This window comes from Equus przewalskii, chromosome 29 (genome assembly GCF_037783145.1).
Source record: "Equus przewalskii isolate Varuska chromosome 29, EquPr2, whole genome shotgun sequence".
In the NCBI taxonomy this organism is placed as follows: Eukaryota; Metazoa; Chordata; class Mammalia; order Perissodactyla; family Equidae; genus Equus; species Equus przewalskii.
The window spans coordinates 12,425,447-12,444,817 of NC_091859.1; the positions used below are offsets into that span (position 1 = coordinate 12,425,447).

At 32.9% G+C, this 19,371-nt stretch overlaps 1 protein-coding gene across 16 annotated transcripts in view; it reads left to right on the forward strand.

Annotated features, from left to right (window-relative positions):
* Positions 1-19,371, forward strand: part of LRRIQ1 (leucine rich repeats and IQ motif containing 1) — a 214,433-nt gene that overhangs the window by 52,730 nt on the left and 142,332 nt on the right. For all 16 annotated transcript variants that reach the window (XM_070600704.1, XM_070600707.1, XM_070600698.1 and 13 more), the window contains 4 exons: positions 5,435-5,628; positions 6,170-6,297; positions 11,192-11,265; positions 14,734-14,827. In XM_070600704.1, the coding sequence (XP_070456805.1) occupies positions 5,435-5,628; positions 6,170-6,297; positions 11,192-11,265; positions 14,734-14,827 (490 nt within the window). The remainder of the gene's footprint in view (positions 1-5,434; positions 5,629-6,169; positions 6,298-11,191; positions 11,266-14,733; positions 14,828-19,371) is intronic.

Genomic DNA, 19,371 nt, shown 5'->3' on the forward strand with positions numbered 1-19,371 from the left:
TTGCAGCTTCCACCTGCTGCCACTGGGTGGGAGTCAAGAGCTGTGTATTGCAAGCCTGCCACAACCCCAGCTCACTTGTTCACAGTGGCTGCTTTTCTACTGTATGCACAGGGTCTCTGGCCAACCAGCTGAGCTTGAGTGCTGGGCTGTGAGAGGGGTACTTTCTTTCACCAGTGCAATCTTGGAGACATTCTCAATTTGCCCTCACTATCTGCTTTCCTTGGATGCTGGCTTGATGAAGACACCCTGGTAATAGCTTAGCCACCTCTATGTGGGGCTTTCCCACAGGCTGTGAGGGAACTTGGAGAGCAAAGGTGTTCCCACGAGCCCCGCCCCTTTCCCCTCTGCTCTCAGAGCCATGTGCAGTCATGTGCCCTGGGTCACTGCTATTGGGGGAGGGCGAGGAGATCCCCTTACCTCCTTCTACTTCCTCTGGGGAGTCCAGAACCTCCACTTTCAGAAGTATGGCTGCATGGGTCTCTCAGACATCTTTTGTGTTGTGTGTTGGCATATGAATGCTCTTTTCATTGTATCTTAGGTGGGAGAGTGTAAGAGAAGAGCACACTCTGCCATCATGCTGATGTTACACACCCAGTACCAGTCCTTTTCATGACAACAGCTCCTTTCATGTTTTGCTTATCTGACTTACATAGTTCTTTAGTTCTTTTTAAGTCTTACTTTTCAAAGAAGGGCTAATGGATGCTATATTCCATGAATGTTTTCCTGTTTGAGAATATCTGGCATTGCCATCATAGTTGAATGAGAATATAGCCGTGCATTCCATTTTTAGGTCACACTTTCACTGGTACCTTGTGGATGTTACTCTATTGCATTTTGATATTATGTGTTGCTGTGGTAAACCTAGAAGCTAACTTGACTTTTCCCTCCTCGTAATTGATTTCTGCCTAGATACCTGAATAACATTTTCTTTTTCCCTCACTGATAACTTAACCAAGAAACATCTTATTGTCAATAAATCCACATAAGTTTTTCCTGGAATGTAATGTCCTTTTCAAACTACAGAGTGAGTTATCCTTTTATTTCTGGAAAAGTTCATTTTTTGTATATTTGAAAACTTTTTTGGCTTGGTTCTATTTTCCAGTCATAGCTGATTTATATTTTGGTTGATTTTATCTATCTTTCCCATCTATTTTTATTTAATTAATTCAATCTATGTCTTTCTATCTTCTACTTCTTCACAATTTATTCTCAAAATGATTATCTGTTTTTTGTGGACAATTCAATCTTTAGCTCTCTGTTCTGTACAATGACTTTTCTAAAGTATTTGTTAGTTCTGTCAGCGTGTTATTTTGGTCCATTTGTTTGCCTACATCTGCTGTTTTAATATCTTTGAACTCCTGTTACATTAAATTTCTTTAAATATTATTCCATAGCCCAAATCACTTTTAATATATTTTCTTCTTTCCCATTTTTTTCAGGATAGAATCCTTACTGTATTAGTTATATATTGTTATGAAGCAAAGTACCTCAAAATGTAGCAATTAAAAACCAAAAGAATTTATTATCTCATATTTTCTGTGGGTCAGGAATCTGGGAGTGGCTTAGCTATGTGGTTGTGGCTCAGGGTCTCTCATGAGGTCAACCAGGACTGCAGTTATCTCAAGGCTCAGTGAGGCTGAAAGATATACCTCCAACCTCACTCACATGGTTTTTGGCAGACCTTAGTTCCACATACTTTTTAGATGATTTCCTTTCCTTTTTCTCATTAAGCTAAGTTTTAGGTTATATAACCAATATATATTAATTAGTAATTAATAGGTATAACTTATGTATATATATTTTAATGCATATCCTCCATCACTGTTATAGTTAGGCCAGTGTTTTAGAGATCCTACTGAGTCTCCTTTTCCCAATTTCACTGAATTTCCTTTAAAACTTTCATTTTAAAATCTAAGAGGTATGCCCTCCTGTTCCCCCATTTTGGCTATATAACAAACCCTTTTGATGGATGACAGCATTAGGTTTTCCCAAGGTCCTTGTCCTATGCAATGCAATTGTAGATGTGTAGATTTTGTTTCAGGTTTACTCAATAGCTAAAAGCGTGTGTATGCAACTTAGGTTTTATATATAGTAATGCATCATAGACATCCTTCAATATTTCTTCATATTGAAGATTATGCATATTCATTTTATAGATTCTTCATGATTTATTTAACTATTCCCTTACTGATAGACATTTAGCTTATCTCCATTTATTTGTTTTTAAATAATACGACAAGGAATTTCTCTATATTTTGCTTTACAAGGAATTTCTCTATATTTTACTTTTCAGCTTTGTGTGTATTACTATATAACGGATTCCTAGAAGTAGAAATGCTCAGTCAAATACCCTCAATATCTAAAGGTTGAAGTCATGGTAATTCCACCAGATTGGAATTCTAACAGATCATTGAGTAGACTAATTGTACTTTCTCTGCGTATTGATTGAAAATCATGGTGCCTTAATATTTGAAATTAGCTAATAAGCTCTATTTAATTCTTCCTAGCTTAACATGTCACACACTGATGGTTATTTCTTATGTATACAGACAGCCCTAAGGGGGAAGCATGTGTGCCATGTGTGAGGAACAGCAAGGAGGTCAGCATGTTAGAATGAACCAAGGGAAGGGGACAATAGTAGAGAATGAGTTCAGAGATAGGGTTTTGTGGGCTATTTTAAGGACTTTGGAGGCCCTTCTCTCCAGTATCAAATTTCTAATAAGTAGTCTACACTCATTGTCTTCACTTCCATTGCACTGTGGCTTCCATCCTGATTACACCATTGATGCCTCTAGCAAAAGTCTTCAGCTGCTTCATCACTGCCACTGCAGTGGCCTATTTCAGACGCCTTTGCCACCCTGGCTCACACTGTTGACCGTATATAAGTTAGTGTAGGGAAAAATGCCTTTGATAATTGAAAAATATATATTATTTTAATTTTATTTTTACTAACCACTCCCATCATCACAGAATTCTGTTTGCCTTTTCCTTTTTTCCTCTCCAAATTGTTTTTCTGCCTTATTGGCTGTTTCCTTTCAACTTCTTATGCCAAATACTTTACCTTTCCTCAGCGTGTAACCTAATGTTTCATTCTTGGTTTGTGTGTTGGCTGACCTTTGAAAAGTTTCACAAATGCATTCCACACTCTAAATAAGCTAATCGAAAATTCTATTTCTGGTTAGCTCTGAAAGACCTAAGAACAATGTTCATGGCTTTTAAAAATATTAAGCTTATGAAAATAGATTGTTAAGATGTTTAAATATTTGATAAATGACATTTTATTTCACACAGCTACAAATTTATGTTAATTAGAATTTCCTTCTACCTGGAATGCCTTTTATCTGCTTCAGTGGGTTAATCGATGTTCATTAGATGTGATCATAAGGTATGCTAAACTCCAAAGTATTTTCTATTTCAGCAGACTTTAAATTACATTGTACCTAATCTATATTTATTATTATATGTAATATATTATTTCTAATCCCTTGGAATTGATAATGTATAATTGATCTGTTTTAATCAAATACCTTATAGGGAAGAACAACTCACTCCTGATAACATCAGATAACAATTTTCTCTAAGTCATAATTGCTGTTATACATTACAGGAAAATACCTGTTCATTGAGCCTAGATAAATATTTAAAAATGTAAGATTACTGCCTGAATTTAAATTTCAGTCTGTCTTTTCATTTATAGGTCTTCTATGCATTTTCCTGCTTCTCTTAGATATTACATACTTTATTTAACATTATAAGAAAGTTTACTTTTTAGTATAAAAACATATTCTTTTTTATGAGAAGTAATCATCTGTAACATTAAGTTGCTTTATTTGACTTAAACTGTTAGAGAAACTGTGACTTTGAAATGTTATTTTTCTTGAAATGTATCTCTATGAAGTATTTTTACAATACACTCATAATCCTGAGTAATACTGTATATAATAATAGTATCTGAATTTTTAAAATATGATGCAGAATCAAGTTTTCTTGTGAGATCTTGGTAACATAATTTGATTCCTCCTTTTATTTCTTCATTTTTTGATACAAGCAGGCTGTCTGTCCTTTCTTTATGTAAATCACAATATGTAATCAAAAGACTAAATCTTGGGTTAAATGCTTTAAATTCCTTCAGGATAAATTTATTACATGAATTCTAGATGTTTGTTTGTATACATAATTATGTTTCCTTCGAGATTATCCTTCAATTTACTATCAAATAAGTTTTGGTAAAAAAACTCATGTATATTCCAACATTTAATTGAAGAAAATATTTTGTGGAGGTTTGTCAAGAAAATCAGAATGAAGCTGAATTCTCCAAGGTTTAGTCTCAATGACTTGCATATGTACAATAATCACAGAAGACATTCTGCTTGCTGGTACTTACTCTAGACCTTAAAAAATACTTCCTTTTTCCAGAGTTGCATATTTCATGTAACACGGTAGTAGCTACAGAGAACATATATGGTCCAATAATCAATTTAAACAACATTTTCTAGATTTTTAATATCTTCTGTGAAACTTTTACAGACTTCCTTAGAGTCTCTTTCCAATGTTAACTCTGATGGCTTATTTAAACAACCTTCTCAACTTTTTCCTTATGACCTCTGAGCTATAGTCTAAGTGCCTTATTATATTTCTTAGATAGTATCATATTGATTTTAAGTTTATCTAGGCAAAGAGGAGGTCACTTGTGACAATCTCGAAATACCAGAAGAATATGCTAATATTTCATTAATTTTAATACAATTGCAACTACTTCATTTGGGAATCTAAGGTAGCTATCTCAATGATAGGAAAATGGCATTCTAATGTTATACATTCAACCCTAAGCAACGATTCAAAATTCAAAGACCCTGAAACTGAGATGAAAACTTTTTTTTTAAAAGATTTTATATTTTTTCTTTTTCTCCACCAAACCCCCCTTGTACATAGTTGTGTATTTTTTTTCTTAGTTGTGGGTCCTTCTAGTTGTGGCATGTGGGACACCACCTCAGTGTGCTTGATAAGAGGTGCCATGTCTGCACCCAGGATTCGAACTGGCGAAACCCTGAGCTGCCAAACTAGAGCCCGCAAACTTAACCACTCGGCCACAGGGACTGCCCTGAAAACTTTTGTTTTAAAATGAGTCCTTCTATGTCTCCCTTGTTCCATTGTTATTTGAATATAAAACATTAAGTGCCCAATGTATGCCTTTTAGTAAGTTGTTCAATTTTAAAGTGATATATGTCATTCAAAAATATATCTCTTAGATACGGGTTTAAATAATAATACATTTTACACTTACACATTTTTCACCAGGAAATTGGGCTGTCTTCACTTATAATAAGAAATATTGGGAAATATAAAGGTACAACTATTAAGAAAAGATTGAAACTCTCCTTTAGAGTCTGAAAGAATGTATGATACAAGTGATTTTGGAAAATTTTTCTTCCAGGTGGCTTAGAATCTTTGAAAAATCTTCAACGACTAATTGTGGACCACAATCAGTTAATTAGTACGAGAGGGCTTTGTGATACTCCTACCATTATACACCTGGATTGCTCATATAATCATCTTACTGAAGTCGAGGGCATTGAAAACTGTGGATTGCTCCAAATACTGAAGTTACAGGGAAATTATCTAAGTGAGGTAATTGCTTTAAATTAGTTAATTTCTGTGATTAACACAATATTTTTTTTGATAAAAATATCAACTGCACGTTTTAAAAGCAATTTTGATTAATTTTTCTTTGTTCTTTTTTGCTTATCAGCTGTATTTGATTTCTAATTTACTTTAACACTGTTATGTACCTTCCTCTAAAAAGTATTCAACATAGTAGAATATTTTATAAGGAAATCTAATTTAACATTAGTTTTTCATAATACTGAAACATAATAAATCACAACCTTTCAGTTATATTTCAGTATATAAGTGAGACCAAATTTATCTATCATGAAATTCTAATTAAAATTTGTAAAAAGTACTTTTTATTAAAAAACAAATTCTAATTATGAAGTTAATTATTGAAAGTTTTATTCATACTAAAATTCTTATAATATACTTTGATTTATGGTATGCTGTTTACCAGAAAATGTCTGTTGTTAGTTTTGGTAAGTTTTATACTTTTAAACGTGGTTAAATGACAACAATATTTTGCTTAATATAAGCTAATGGCCAAATTTAAATATAGCTTCCATCCTTGGAGAATCATGTTCTACTAAGAGAATTGCACTTGGATGATAACAGCATTTCAACTGTGGAAGCATTTTCTTCATATTGGCTCCCTTTACTACAAAACCTGACACTCTCTCAAAACAGGTAAAAATATACTTTGCTTAAGTTTAAGTGGAGTGAATGATTACTTAACATAAATGTGTGATCTTCATAACAAAGTAGAAAAGCTGTTCAGTGTTTCCGGTAATTTGATGAAGGTGCATCACAACAAATTATTACATATAGATAGAACTTTATAAAATTTAAAAAGTTAAAGTTGTGTACTGATACACTCTCAAATTTTAGTAGAATTTTAATTGTGACTTATCCTACTCATTTTATTTCTTCTCAAAGATATACTTGTAGGAATCTCTCAGGTCAGGTTTGCTTATATTTGTAAAGAATATAGTCCTTGGAAATACAGGAGGTAGTTAATTTAATTCAGAAGGATGTCTCATTCTCTCAAGTGGTACTTATTAAGTCCTGGAAGAACAATTTTGAATCTGCTCTCAACTTCCATGTCTTTTTGTAACTGTTAAGATTGATTTAAATTCGATTTCCCTAAGGATATAAAGTAACACTTTAAAAAAATACCTTGACGTTAAATTGAGATGTGTACCTGCCACAGAAGATCCATTTGAAACCACCAAACATCTGGATCTTTGCAGAGAATAACTGTCTGAAACCAAAACAGGAGCACAAGATGTGTATGTCTCCCTCCACTGATATTTCATTGAGACCTATTCACGCTAATATGATTAATTTGTTCATCAAAGGCACATGGAGTAAGGGAAAGAAACCACCTTTAACAAGAAATTCCTTCTTTAAGTTACATGGTTCCTACAAAACAAGTGAATAGGGACAATCCAAGGTTAATATATACGCCTCTTTTTTCCCCCAAAACTTAAAGTTTTCTCTCAATCTCTGCCACAATAGTGCTCATCCTTTCAGCATGTATGTCCCACATGATTTAATTTCCACGTATTAGACTATTGCACTATTTGACAAGTCAAAAACTGAATCTGTATTAAAAAATTCCCTCAAATTCTTTTAATCAGATCTAAAATATGGAAGTTGATTTGGTTTTAAAAGGACATTTATTCTAGAGCCAGCTCTAGCAGATAACACTGTTTAAGTAATTTGGGCCATCACAAACCCGTTGAATCTTTTCACAATATTTTTCGGGTAAGAAATACAATTTCAATAGAAATCCTCAGGTATGCTTCGGACATATGTAGTAAATCACTCAGTAATTGACATATCTAGCATATTTTGTAGAAATGGATCTCAAGCCACATTAATGAGCCTAATAATATTTAAAGAGATTAAATCAAGAACATGTTTTGAAAAATAATGCCTTTAAGTTTTTTGGACAATTTAAATCATCAAAGAAATATTCTACTTTTAGAAGTTAAAAGTAGTAGTAGTTAATAGATTTTTGCCCTATCAATCTGGTATGACTAAGAATTATCATAAACAAGACTATTAAAATGTTTTAGAGTTGATAACAATAATTGGGATACTTAAAGCAAATAATCCTTATTTATAATTTTGTTTGCTTTGCCTTATAACATTTGGATATTGAGGTGGTGTTTGCTATTTTGGGGGATCAAAACTGAGTAATATGTCATTACCCTTAAAAAACTCTTAAGAATAATAGAACTTAATCTTTTGAACTTAACTATATTTTAAAAAGAGGTAAAAATTTTATATAATATATACTATTTTGAATTTTTAAATAATACTGTCACTTATATTTGAATATATTTTTGTGAATCTCTCAAAGCTCTTTGCATGTGTAACCTGCTGTCATTTTTGGAAGTGTGAAGGGAGAAGGCCTGAGGGCTCCAGGGAAATGTGATTTATAGAAATGGACATAACCACAGGAAAATCATTTCCTAAAATCATAGTGAAAAGTAATTCAACCTTGGGATTTTTCACAATAGGCTAATACCATTAACTGTAGAAATTACCCATCTTACATTAAGCTTCTACATGTACATTAACTTTTTCAGAACAACACCAGGTTTGGTAAAACTTAAAGTCAGCAGATTTGGGTTTGAATTCTGAATCTACAACTTATCTGTCAGTTGGTGTTGAAGAACTCTCTTCTCCTTACCTGAGCCTCAGTTTTTTCATGTGTAAAAGGGATAGTAATACCTACGTTACCTAATTAATGGGACTTTAATGATGATCAAAAGGAAAATGTATGTCAATATATTTTGCAAACCTGAGAAGAATTTTATAAATGTGATAGTTGGATTGTGGTTGGTGTGTTTTTTAAATAGCATATATTTTTCTTTTAATTTTTGATAAATATTTTCATAGCAAGGAAGAAATTATGTGTCCATATGCTTTTTTCCCCAACAAATGAAATACATATAAAGAATGATACTTAGTACATATTGTTTGAAATACTGTTTCATCTTGACTTATGTTTTAAATTTGCATTAGGACATGTGACTGTTTTAAGTTTTTCTCAGTGGAGCTCTAATTGGAAGACTCTCTGGCTTCATAAGCCTTTCTAACTTCCAGTGAGACTCTAAGTAGGAGCAGAAAGTGGAAACTATTACCCATTGGCTGCTCATTGTACAAATCTTTTGCTTTTTGTCGTCTTTGAAATTTATATCTTTTTAATGCCCAGGGCTAATGTGACAAGGTCAAATGGTATTAGGTTTTCACTAATGTCCTTTGTCTTTCTGGTTTGAATTTTCTTGAAAAAGAATATACACAGAATGTCAGTAAAAGGAAAAGTTAGAGGTTTGAAAAAAAAGATTCTACTATTAGGTTTCTACCATCCTAATGAATAGTCATAAAGGTGAATGAATAGCCAGTTTTCTTGATTAAAATTTCCATAAAAGAAAAAGAACATGATCCTAAAAGCATGGTTATCTGAAAAGATAAAACTTCAATATTATAAAAATATTTGGCCAAACCAAACATTTTTTTTTTTACTTAGACTGATTTTTGTAAAAGCAATTTTTATTTTTAATTTTAAAACTTTACTGGTTATTTTTACTTGATGTCTTCATATAATTTATCTGCTATCTATATGTTGCCATATAACTTATTGGTTAAAAAAATGAGATGTTCTGAAAAAAGAGAAAAACTCAACTATTAATCTTTCAAAATTCTTCTAGGAGATGGGTAAAGATTTAGTATTAGAAATATATTAAAGGTACAAAACAAATAAGAATGTTCTTGTTAATAAATACATTTATTAGAATTATATTTTCACTTGAAGAACTTAAATTTCTTACTTGTAATAATGATCTACAACGTGCCTGAGTTAGAAATGTCATAAAATTAGGACTTAAATCCACTAATCACGTATTGAAAAAGTTGTAAGTTTCTTCCTTCCTTCTTTCTTTTTTTCTTTTTCAGTGTACATGTGACATTTCAGTAAATTTTACTATTAAAGAATGTGTATGCAAATAACAAAGTGTATGTATAAATGTAATGGCCAATATTTTAATACTTTTGTTACCTTGGATTTTTTCCCCCGGAAATTGTTTTTAAGAAGTGGTGTTGTATAGGTTTTGTATAAATAGTAATATTGTACTTAAGATTGGTTACGTTCAGAGAGATCTTCTTCCAGCCTCATTATTTAGTCTATTTCTTCATCAGTAGTATATTCTGTCTCTGCTAATGCAGAACAGGATAGTACAAGAGAGGAGTCAAGGTCGATACAAGGCTTAGTTTTATGCCAGAACCATGAGGCTTCCTGTTCATTATTCTGTAAGCTTCTGACCTTAGAATAATAGTAGGTTTTTTTTTTTTTTTCCCCATGGCAGGGAGTTGGTAAAAATAAAGATGTAAAAATCTCTTCCAGGACAACTGGAGGGACAGTATAAAAAACAAGAAAGTAAAAGAAGTAGAAATTAATGCATGCCTCTTTTTTCTTGGTACCAGAAGTACTCCTTTAATTGGAGCATATTTTGAACATTTATGGATTTCCAACATTTATAGGGGGGATTAGTTCAGAAGACTTTTGTATTTGTAGTGAGAATATGTTTTATACAAAGAGATTTTTGTCTTGTTTAAAGATTTAGATAAACTCGCTTAATTTTCAATTCCAGGTAGCTAGAGTAATGTGACATTATGTTACAAAGTAAGTGTAGACTGTCTTAGTCGGAAATGCAAATTAAACTAATTTTCCCTTCATAGCTTTTGCTTCCAATGATGGGAATATTTTGGATATCATTGACACTCCTTGCTTGAATAAAGCTTCTTAGTGACAATTATATCTTAGAAAAAGATAGAAACTTTTAAAAAGTACAAAGTTCATTATTATTAGAATTTGGATATGCATGAATTAATAATGAATATTAATTTTAAATGTTAATATATTTTTGCCAAATTTAAGTCCATTCTATTGATATGAAACATTTCCTATAATTGTGTTCCTCAGATGCATATTTCAAATTTAGAAATAACCCCAGTGTAACTTTCTACTTGTAATACTTTCAATATAGTGAATAAAACATTTTTTTAATTAAAAAGCAAAACTAGTTAATCAGTTATTCTGTCAAAAAGTGAGAATAAATACATTTTATGTTTTTATTACTTAATGGCTTGTTATATGTGTGAGCCAGAAAAAAATACTCAGACAATATAAATTCTCTGTATATTTAGCCTTACACAAAGACAAAACAAAACGGTAAGAGCAGAAAATCTACTTATTTTCATTTAAAGACTGAGTACACATTGAAGTCCATGATATTTGATTGGAATTGGCAATTCCTTTCTCTTTAGAGATGCATATAAATCTTCCATTATAGAATACTTAGAATTTTAGAATTACTGCATTTTTAGTAAGTACTGTTAATAGATGTTGCTATAATTGCATTTTATTGTACAAATACAATTGTATATATAACTACATACAATTGCCTATCTTTTATAATTGTGTTCTAAAAATGTATTATTATATAGTTACATCAATAGTGTTAAGGACATTCTAATTTAAAATTTTTATATATTCTATTTTTGTTTTCAGCTTAACAAAAATCATACCACTTTTTCATTTTATTTCTTTGGAAAAACTAGATGTCAGCAACAATTGTCTCTCTGGTAAGTTTAGAATAATACATAATTTTTTTAAATAATAGGCTTTTGATTTTACTTTTTAAATATAGTAAGAAGTTGTTTTGGGTAAATGTGTTAATGGCATTCACAAATAAAATATCTATACAGTAAGATGTAAGGGAGGAAAAATTTCTCCTCTACTCTCTTAGGGTCTTAGGCCGGGCCTAAGAATTAAAATAACAATAAGACAAACATAAGAAAAGAATACAGGTTTTTAATTTTTTTTTTTAACATGTATGCGGGAATTCTCACAAGAAAAATAAAGACCTCAGGAAGCAGTTAGAATTGAACACTTATGTAGTGAGTTGGACAAAGAGTAGTAAATTGTGAAAATATGACAAGGCAAAGGAGCTTGGGCTAAGGTAATTAATTGGACGTACAAGTGACTAGGAAATAAAGGTTAGTTTAACAAGTTTGCATACATTTCTCTTGGCCTTGACTTCCTGTCCTTGAGATAAGAATGTCTTCCTGGGTCCCACCCAGTGGCATAGTGGTTAAGTTAGCGCTGTCTGCTTCAGCGGCCCGGGGTTCGCCAGTTGAGATTCCAGGCGGAACTACGCGCAGCTTGGCAAGCCATGCTGTGGCAGGCGTCCCACATATAAAATATAGGAAGATGGGCACGGATGTTAGCTCAGGGCCAATCTTCCTAAAAAAAAATGTCTTCTGGTATGTGGAGGATATCTTTAACATGGGAATTTCATCTCCTGCTTTTAAGAGGAAGAAGGAGGTCAGAGTGTTGTTCTTGCATCTGTGTTTTTTAAGCACCTTTAACTAAAACCGTCAATATGCCAGAATGGCATATTGGGGTGGCGTATTCTGAACTCCTTCAAAAGCATGATGAAATAATTCAATCAAAATTTTCTTTCCACTTTTAAAATCAGAACACTTCCATATCTTTCTGGTAGACCTGAGCAAATGTCACAATTACATTTATATTTAAAATTCATGTATCTTTTACCTATGAAATAAATAGCCTAATGAGGATGAATAAACAAACTTGTCTAACTTGTTGCCTCCTAACAGGTATAGAGTAGGCACCCATTAAAAGTTTGTTAAATTGAAGAATGATGAATTGATTTGGTTGACTAACTCCCCCCAAAATTTCCCCATCCCCATTCCCAGTCACTTCCTTCATAGAGACAACCACAGTTCTAAATTTGTCATGATAAGTTAAACTGTTCTACGTCTTTATATTAATGAGATCAAACAATACGTTCTCTTTTAGCTTTCTTTACTCAGCATTCATGTGACATTCCACCATATCAGTAGGGTTTTTTTTCTGAAGTGTAGTCTATTTCATGAATATATCACAATTTGTACATTCTCCTGTTGATTGATATTTTAATTGTTTGCAATTTTGAGCTACTATCATTATAAAGTTCCTATAGAAATTTCTGGTACAAATCCTTTTGTGGACCTATGTTTTCAGTTCTCTTGGGTAAATATATAAGAGTATAATTGCTGGATAATAGAGTAGGTCTATGCTTAACTTTATAAAAAACTGAAAAAACTGTTTTCCAAAATGCTCATAATGTTTTACATCTGCACTAGCAATGTAGGAGAGTTCTGATTGCTCCGTTCTAGAGGGTGTTTAGTGTTTCATTGTGTTATCTCATAATGATTTTAGTTTGATTTCCCTGGTGAATAATAATATTAAGCCTCTTTGCATGATTTATTGATGATTTCTGCATATTCTTTTGTGTCTGTTCAAGTGTCTTAACCATTTTTAAAATTTAGTTGTCTTTTTCTTATTTATTTGTATAAATTCTTTATATATTCTGGATGAAATTCTTTGGCAGATATGCTTTGTAAATATTTTCTCCCAGTCCCTCTTTTATCTATTAATTGTATTAATGGCATCCAGATGAGCAGAAGTTTTCAATTTTGATGAAACTTAATTTATCATTTTTTAATAGTTACTGTTCTGTGTGTCCTTTGTAATGTTTTTCTACCTCCAGATTGAGAACAGGATTTTCTCTTGCTTTCTTATAGAAGTTTTGTACTTTTAGGTCTGTGCTCTGTCTCAAATCAATTTTTTGAATGGTGTGAAGGGATGAGTTCAGTTTTTGATAGGGATATCCAGTTGTTCAGCAACATTTGTTGAACAAGCTTTTATCATCATTGAATTACTTTGGTGTCTTTGTCAAAAAATTGATTTACATTTGGCTCACTTTGGGATGTGTTTCTATTAACTGCTTTTCTCTTAATGATAAGATCATATTTTTCTATTTTTTATATGTCTAGTAATTTGTAACTATATGTTGAACCTTATACAGAATACAGTTTACTGAGTCTGGACATTGTTGTCTTCCTTTTAAAGGGTGTTAAGTTTACTTCTGGCAGGCAGTTGGATGGATAATTGATGAATAATTTTGTTTCTGTCAGCCTTAATTTCATTCTCTCCTAAGACAAGTCATTTTAGTTTTCAAGTCTTAGTGCATGCCCCTACCCCAGGGCATTGCTTTCACTCCTAATGCATAGTCTTTCTGGATTTTAGCTCAATCTCTGAGATGCTCAATTAGATCTTATTCTGGCTGGGATGAAACTCCAATGTCTTTCACTGCTGCATGACCTTTAGTGTCATTATTCAGCCTTAGCCCTACAGCAGGGATCTCTGCTAGGCTTTTCAGATTCTTGCCCTGCTGGTGTAACACCTAGCACTTATTCAAGGACCCGCAGGGAATCCTCACATAAACTTCTTCTGCCAACTCTCCCCGCCCCCGACATATACACACACAGCTTCTTCTCAATACTTTTTGCCATAAATTCCAGCTTCAGTTCTAATCTTTGCCTCCTCACTCAGCAAAAACACTTGGGTCTCCACGTTCCCGCTCTGAAGTGATAAATTGCTCTCAGGCAGAAAGCCATTGTGATTGGAGGTTTACCATGTGTGTTTCTTTTATCTCAGTCAGGCTTATAAATAGGTACTTCCTATACATTGTCCATTTTTATGATTGTTTTCTGTGGGAGGGCAATTCCAGTATAAATTCATCTGTAATGTACCTTAGATTGACCTACTATTTTAACTTTTAAAGGTATAACAGATCCATGTAATTCTATTTAGGGATATGTTCAATTATACTACTATTCTATTACTTTAGATTTCACTTTTTCAGATTTTGTGCTTATAATCTGGCATGAACTGTTCTAAGCCCTTTATACACATTATCTCATTTAATTTTCACCCTGCGAGATAGATATGAACCTCAATCGTAAAGCAGCTGTATGATTTGCATAAGTTCACACAGCTGCTATATCCTAGAAATAAATATTCTGACAGCAGAGTTGGTGTTTTTAATACAGTCTCCTTTTAATAGCATATCATATTCTGCAGAATAAATAACTTTTGTTCCTTTTTTTTAATATCTAACCAATAAATAAAATGGTCACTGACATTATTTTTCTTTATCTGTGATACCTTTCATAGTGATTTTTATTGTTTACTTTCTGTAGATCTTACAAGTACCATAAAGTGGTTTGATGCGTGCTATTCTCTCCGTGAATTATCTCTCACTGGAAACCCACTTCTTCAGGAGATAAACTCGAGGTAAAGAAATATTGTTGTACCATATGTGCATACTTTATTATAGTTGCAGAAAACAATTTTTTTCCATTTTATTTATTTATATATTTTTAATTTTAATTTTTGTTTTTATAGCAGTAATATTAGATGATAACCTTATATAACTTTCAGATGTACGTCATAATATATTTCCAATCTGTGTAGATTACATCATGTCCACCACCCACAGACTAATCATAATCCACCACCACACATGTGTGCCTAATCACCCCTTTTGCCCTCCTCCCTCCCCACTTCCCCTCTGGTAACCACCAGTCTAATCTCTGTTGCTATGTGTTTGTTTGTCATTGTTTTTATCTTCTGCTTATGAGTGAGATCATATGGTATTTGACTTTCTCCCTCTGACTTGTTTCACTCAGCATAATTCCCTCAAGCTCTATCCATGTTGTTACAAGTGGCTGGATTTCATCCTGTCTTATGGCTGAGTAGTATTCCATTGTGTATATATACCACATCTTCTTTATCCATTCATCCCTTGATGGGCACCTAGGTTGCTTCCAAGTCTTGGCTATTGTGGATAATGCTGCAATAAACATAGGGGTGCATATATCTTTATGCATTTGTGTTTTCAAGTTCTTTGCATAAATACCCAGCGGTGGAATAGCTGGATCACATGGTAGATCTATTCTTAATTTCTGAGGATGCTCCATATAGCTTTCCATAGCAGCTACACCAGTTTGCACTGCCACCAGCAGTGAACAAGTGTTCCCTTCTCCCCACATCCTCTCCAACACTTGTTGTTTCCTGTCTTGTTAATTATAGCCATTCTGATTGGAGAGAGGTGATACCTCATTGTAGTTTTGATTTGCATTTCCCTGATAGTTAATGATGTTGAACATGTTTTCATGTAACTGTTGGCCATCCATATATCTTCTTTGGAGAAGTCTCTGTTCAGATCTTTTGCTCATTTTTTAATTGGGTTGTTGGTTGTTTTTGTTGTTGAGACTTATGAGTTCTTTGTATATTTTGGTTATTAATCCCTTATCTGATATAGGGTTTGCAAATATCTTCTCCCAATTGTTAGGTTGTCTTTTTGTTTTGTTGATGGTTTCCTTTGCTGTGCAGAAGCTTTTTAGTTTGATGTAGTACCATTCGTATATTTTTTCTTTTGTTTCCCTTGCCTGGTCAGACATGGTACTTGAAAATATGCTGCTAAGACCTATGTCAAAAGCATTCTGCCTATGTTTTCTTCTAGAAGTTTAATGGTTTCGGGTGTTACACTCAAGTCTTTAATCCATTTTGAGTTGTTTTTTGTGCACGGTGTAAGATGATGGTCTACTTTCTTTCTTTTGCATGTGGCTGTCCAGTTTTCCCAACACCATTTATTGAAGAGACTCCCCTTTCTCCATCGTATGCTCTTGGCTCCCTTGTCGAATATTAGCTGTCCATAAATGTGTGGGTTTATTTCTGGGCTCTCGATTCTGTTCCATTGATCTATGTGTCTATATTTGTGCGAGTACCATGATATTTTGGTTACTGTGTCTTTGTAGTATATTTTGAAATCAGGGAGTGTGATACCTCCAGCTTTGTTCTCTTCCCTCAGGATTCCTTTGGCTATTTGCAGTCATTATTGTTCCATATAAATTTTAGGATTCTTTGTTCTATATCTGTGAAAAATGTTGTTGGAACTTTGATAGGGATTGCATTGAATCTATAGATTGCTTTAGGAAGTATGGATATTTTAACTATGTTAGTTCTTCCCATCCAAGAGTACGGAATATCTTTCCATTTCTTTGTGTCTTCTTCAATTTCTTTCAACAATGTTTTATAGTTTTCAGTGTACAGATCTTTCACCTCTTTCATTAAGTTTATTCCTAGGTATTTTATTCTTTTTGTTGCACTTGTAAATGGGATTGTATTCTTAATTTCTCTTTCTGCTACTTTGTTATTAGTGTATAGAAACACAACTGATTTTTGTATGTTGGTTTTATATCCTGCAACTTGACTGTATTCATTTATTATTTCTAAAAGTTTTCTAGTGGATTCTCTAGGGTTTTCTACATACAAAGTCATATCATCTGCAAATAGTGACAGTTTCATTTCATCTTTTCCAATTTGGATCCATTTTATTTCTTTTTCATGCCTGATTACTCTGGCTAGGACTTCCAATACTATGTTAAATAAGAGTGGTGAAAGTGAGCATCCTTGTCTGGTTCCTGTTCTTAGAGGGATAGCTTTCAGTTTTTCTCCATTGAGAATGATATTTGCTGTGGGTTTGTCATATGTGGCCTTTATTATCTTGAGGTATTTTCCTTCTATACCCATTTTATTTAGAGTTTTCATCATAAATGAATGCTGCATCTTGTCAAATGCTTTCTCTGCATCTATTGAGATGCTCACGTGATTTTTATTCTTCATTTTGTTAATGTGGTGTTTCATGTTGATAGATTTGTGGATGTTGAACCATCCCTGCATCCCTGGAATGAAACCCACTTGATCATGATGTATGATCTTTTAATGTATTGTTGTATGCAATTTGCTAGTATTTTGTTGAGGATTTTTGCATCGATGTTCATAAGTGATGTTGGCCTGCAATTTTCTTTTTTTGTGTTGTCCTTGTCTGGTTTTGGTATCAGGATAATGTTGGCTTCATAGAATGAGTTAGGAAGGCTGCCCTCCTCTTCAGTTTTTTGGAAGAGTTTGAGAAGGATAGGTATTACATCTTCTTTGAATGTTTGGTAGAATTCTCCAGGGAAGCCATCTGGTCCTGGACATTTATTTTTTGGGAGGTTTTTGATTACTGTTTTGATCGCCTTACTGGTGATTGGTCTATTCAAATTATCTGCTTCTTATTGATCAAGTTTTGGAAGGTTGTATTATTCTGAGAATTTATCCATTTCTTCTAGATTATCCAATTTGTTGGCATATAGCTTTTCATAGTATTCTCTTATAATCTTTTGTATTTCTGAGGTGTCTGTTGTCGTTTCTCCTCTTTCCTTTCTGATTGTATTATTTGAGACTTCTTTCTTTTTTTCTTGGTGAGTCTAGCTAAAGGTTTGTCAATTTTGTTTACCTTTTCAAAGAACCAGCTCTTAGTTTCATTAATTTTTCTATTGTTTTTTTAGTCTTTATTTCATTTACTTCTGCTCTGATTTTTATTATTTCCTTCCTTCTGCTAATTTTGGGCTTTGTTTATTCTTCTTTTTCCAGTTCCTTTAGGTGCACTGTTAGATTTTTTATTTGGGATTTTTCTTGTTTGTTGTGATAGGCCTGAATTGCTATAAACTTTCCTCTTAGAACTGCTTTTGCTGTATCCCATAGATTTTGGCATGTCATATTTTCATTTTCATTTGTCTCTAGGTATTTTTTTGTTTCTCCTTTGATTTCTTTTTTGACCCAATCATTGTTCAGTAGCATTTTGTTCAATCTCCACATTTTTGCGGCTTTTCTCATTTTCTTCCTATAGTTGATTTCTAGTTTCATACCTTTGTGGTTAGAAAAGATGCTTGGTGTTATTTCGATCTTCTTAAGCTTATTGAGACTTGTTTTGTGGCCTAATATGTGATCAGTCCTGGAGAATGTTCCATGTGAATTTGAAAAGAATGTGTATTCTGTCGTTTTTTGGTGGAATGTTCTATATATATCTACTAGTCCATCTCATCTAATGTGTCGTTTAAGGCCAGTGTTTCCTCATTGATCTGTTTAGATGAATCTGTCCATTGGTGTAAGTGGAATGTTAAAATTCCCTACTATTATTGTGTTACTGTCTATTTCTCCTTTTATGTCTGTTAGTAATTGCTTTATATATTTAGGTGCTCGTATGTTGGGTGTGTAGATATTTATAAGTGTTATATCCTCTTGTTGGATTGTTCCTTTTATTGTTCTGTAGAGTCCTTCTTTGTCTCTTGTTACAGTTTTTGTTTTAAAGTCTATTTTGTCTGATATAAGTATTGCTACCCCCACTTGCTTTTCTTTGTCATTTGCATGGAATATCTTTTTCCATCCTTTCACTTTCGGTTTGTGAGTATCTTTAGGTCTGAAGTGTGTCTCTTGTATACAGCATATATATGCATCTTGTTTTTTTATCCATTTGGCCACCCTATGGCATTTGATTGGAGCATTTAGTCCATTGACATTTAAAGTAGCTATTGATAAAAGTGTATTTATTGCCATTTTGTTACTTTTTTTTTCTGGGTGTCTTAGTAGTTCTTCTTTGTTCCTTTCTTCTTCACTTGCTCTCTTCCCTTGTGGTTTGATGGCTTCCTTTAGTAATATGCTTGATTTCCTTCTTCTTACTTCTTTGTTTACATATTATAGTTTCTGGTTTGTGATTACCATGAATTTCCTATATAATATTCTACATATATAGCAATATTTATTGAGTTGATAGTCTCTTTAGCTTGACCTCTTTCTAAAAGTTCTACTCTTTTAATCCCCTCCTCCCACATTTTATGTTTTTGAAATCATATTTAATCTTTTGTTTTGTGTGTGTCTATCCATTACCCTCTTATTGTAATAGGTAATTTTAGTCCCTTTGTCTTTCAACCTATATATCATCTTCATAGGTG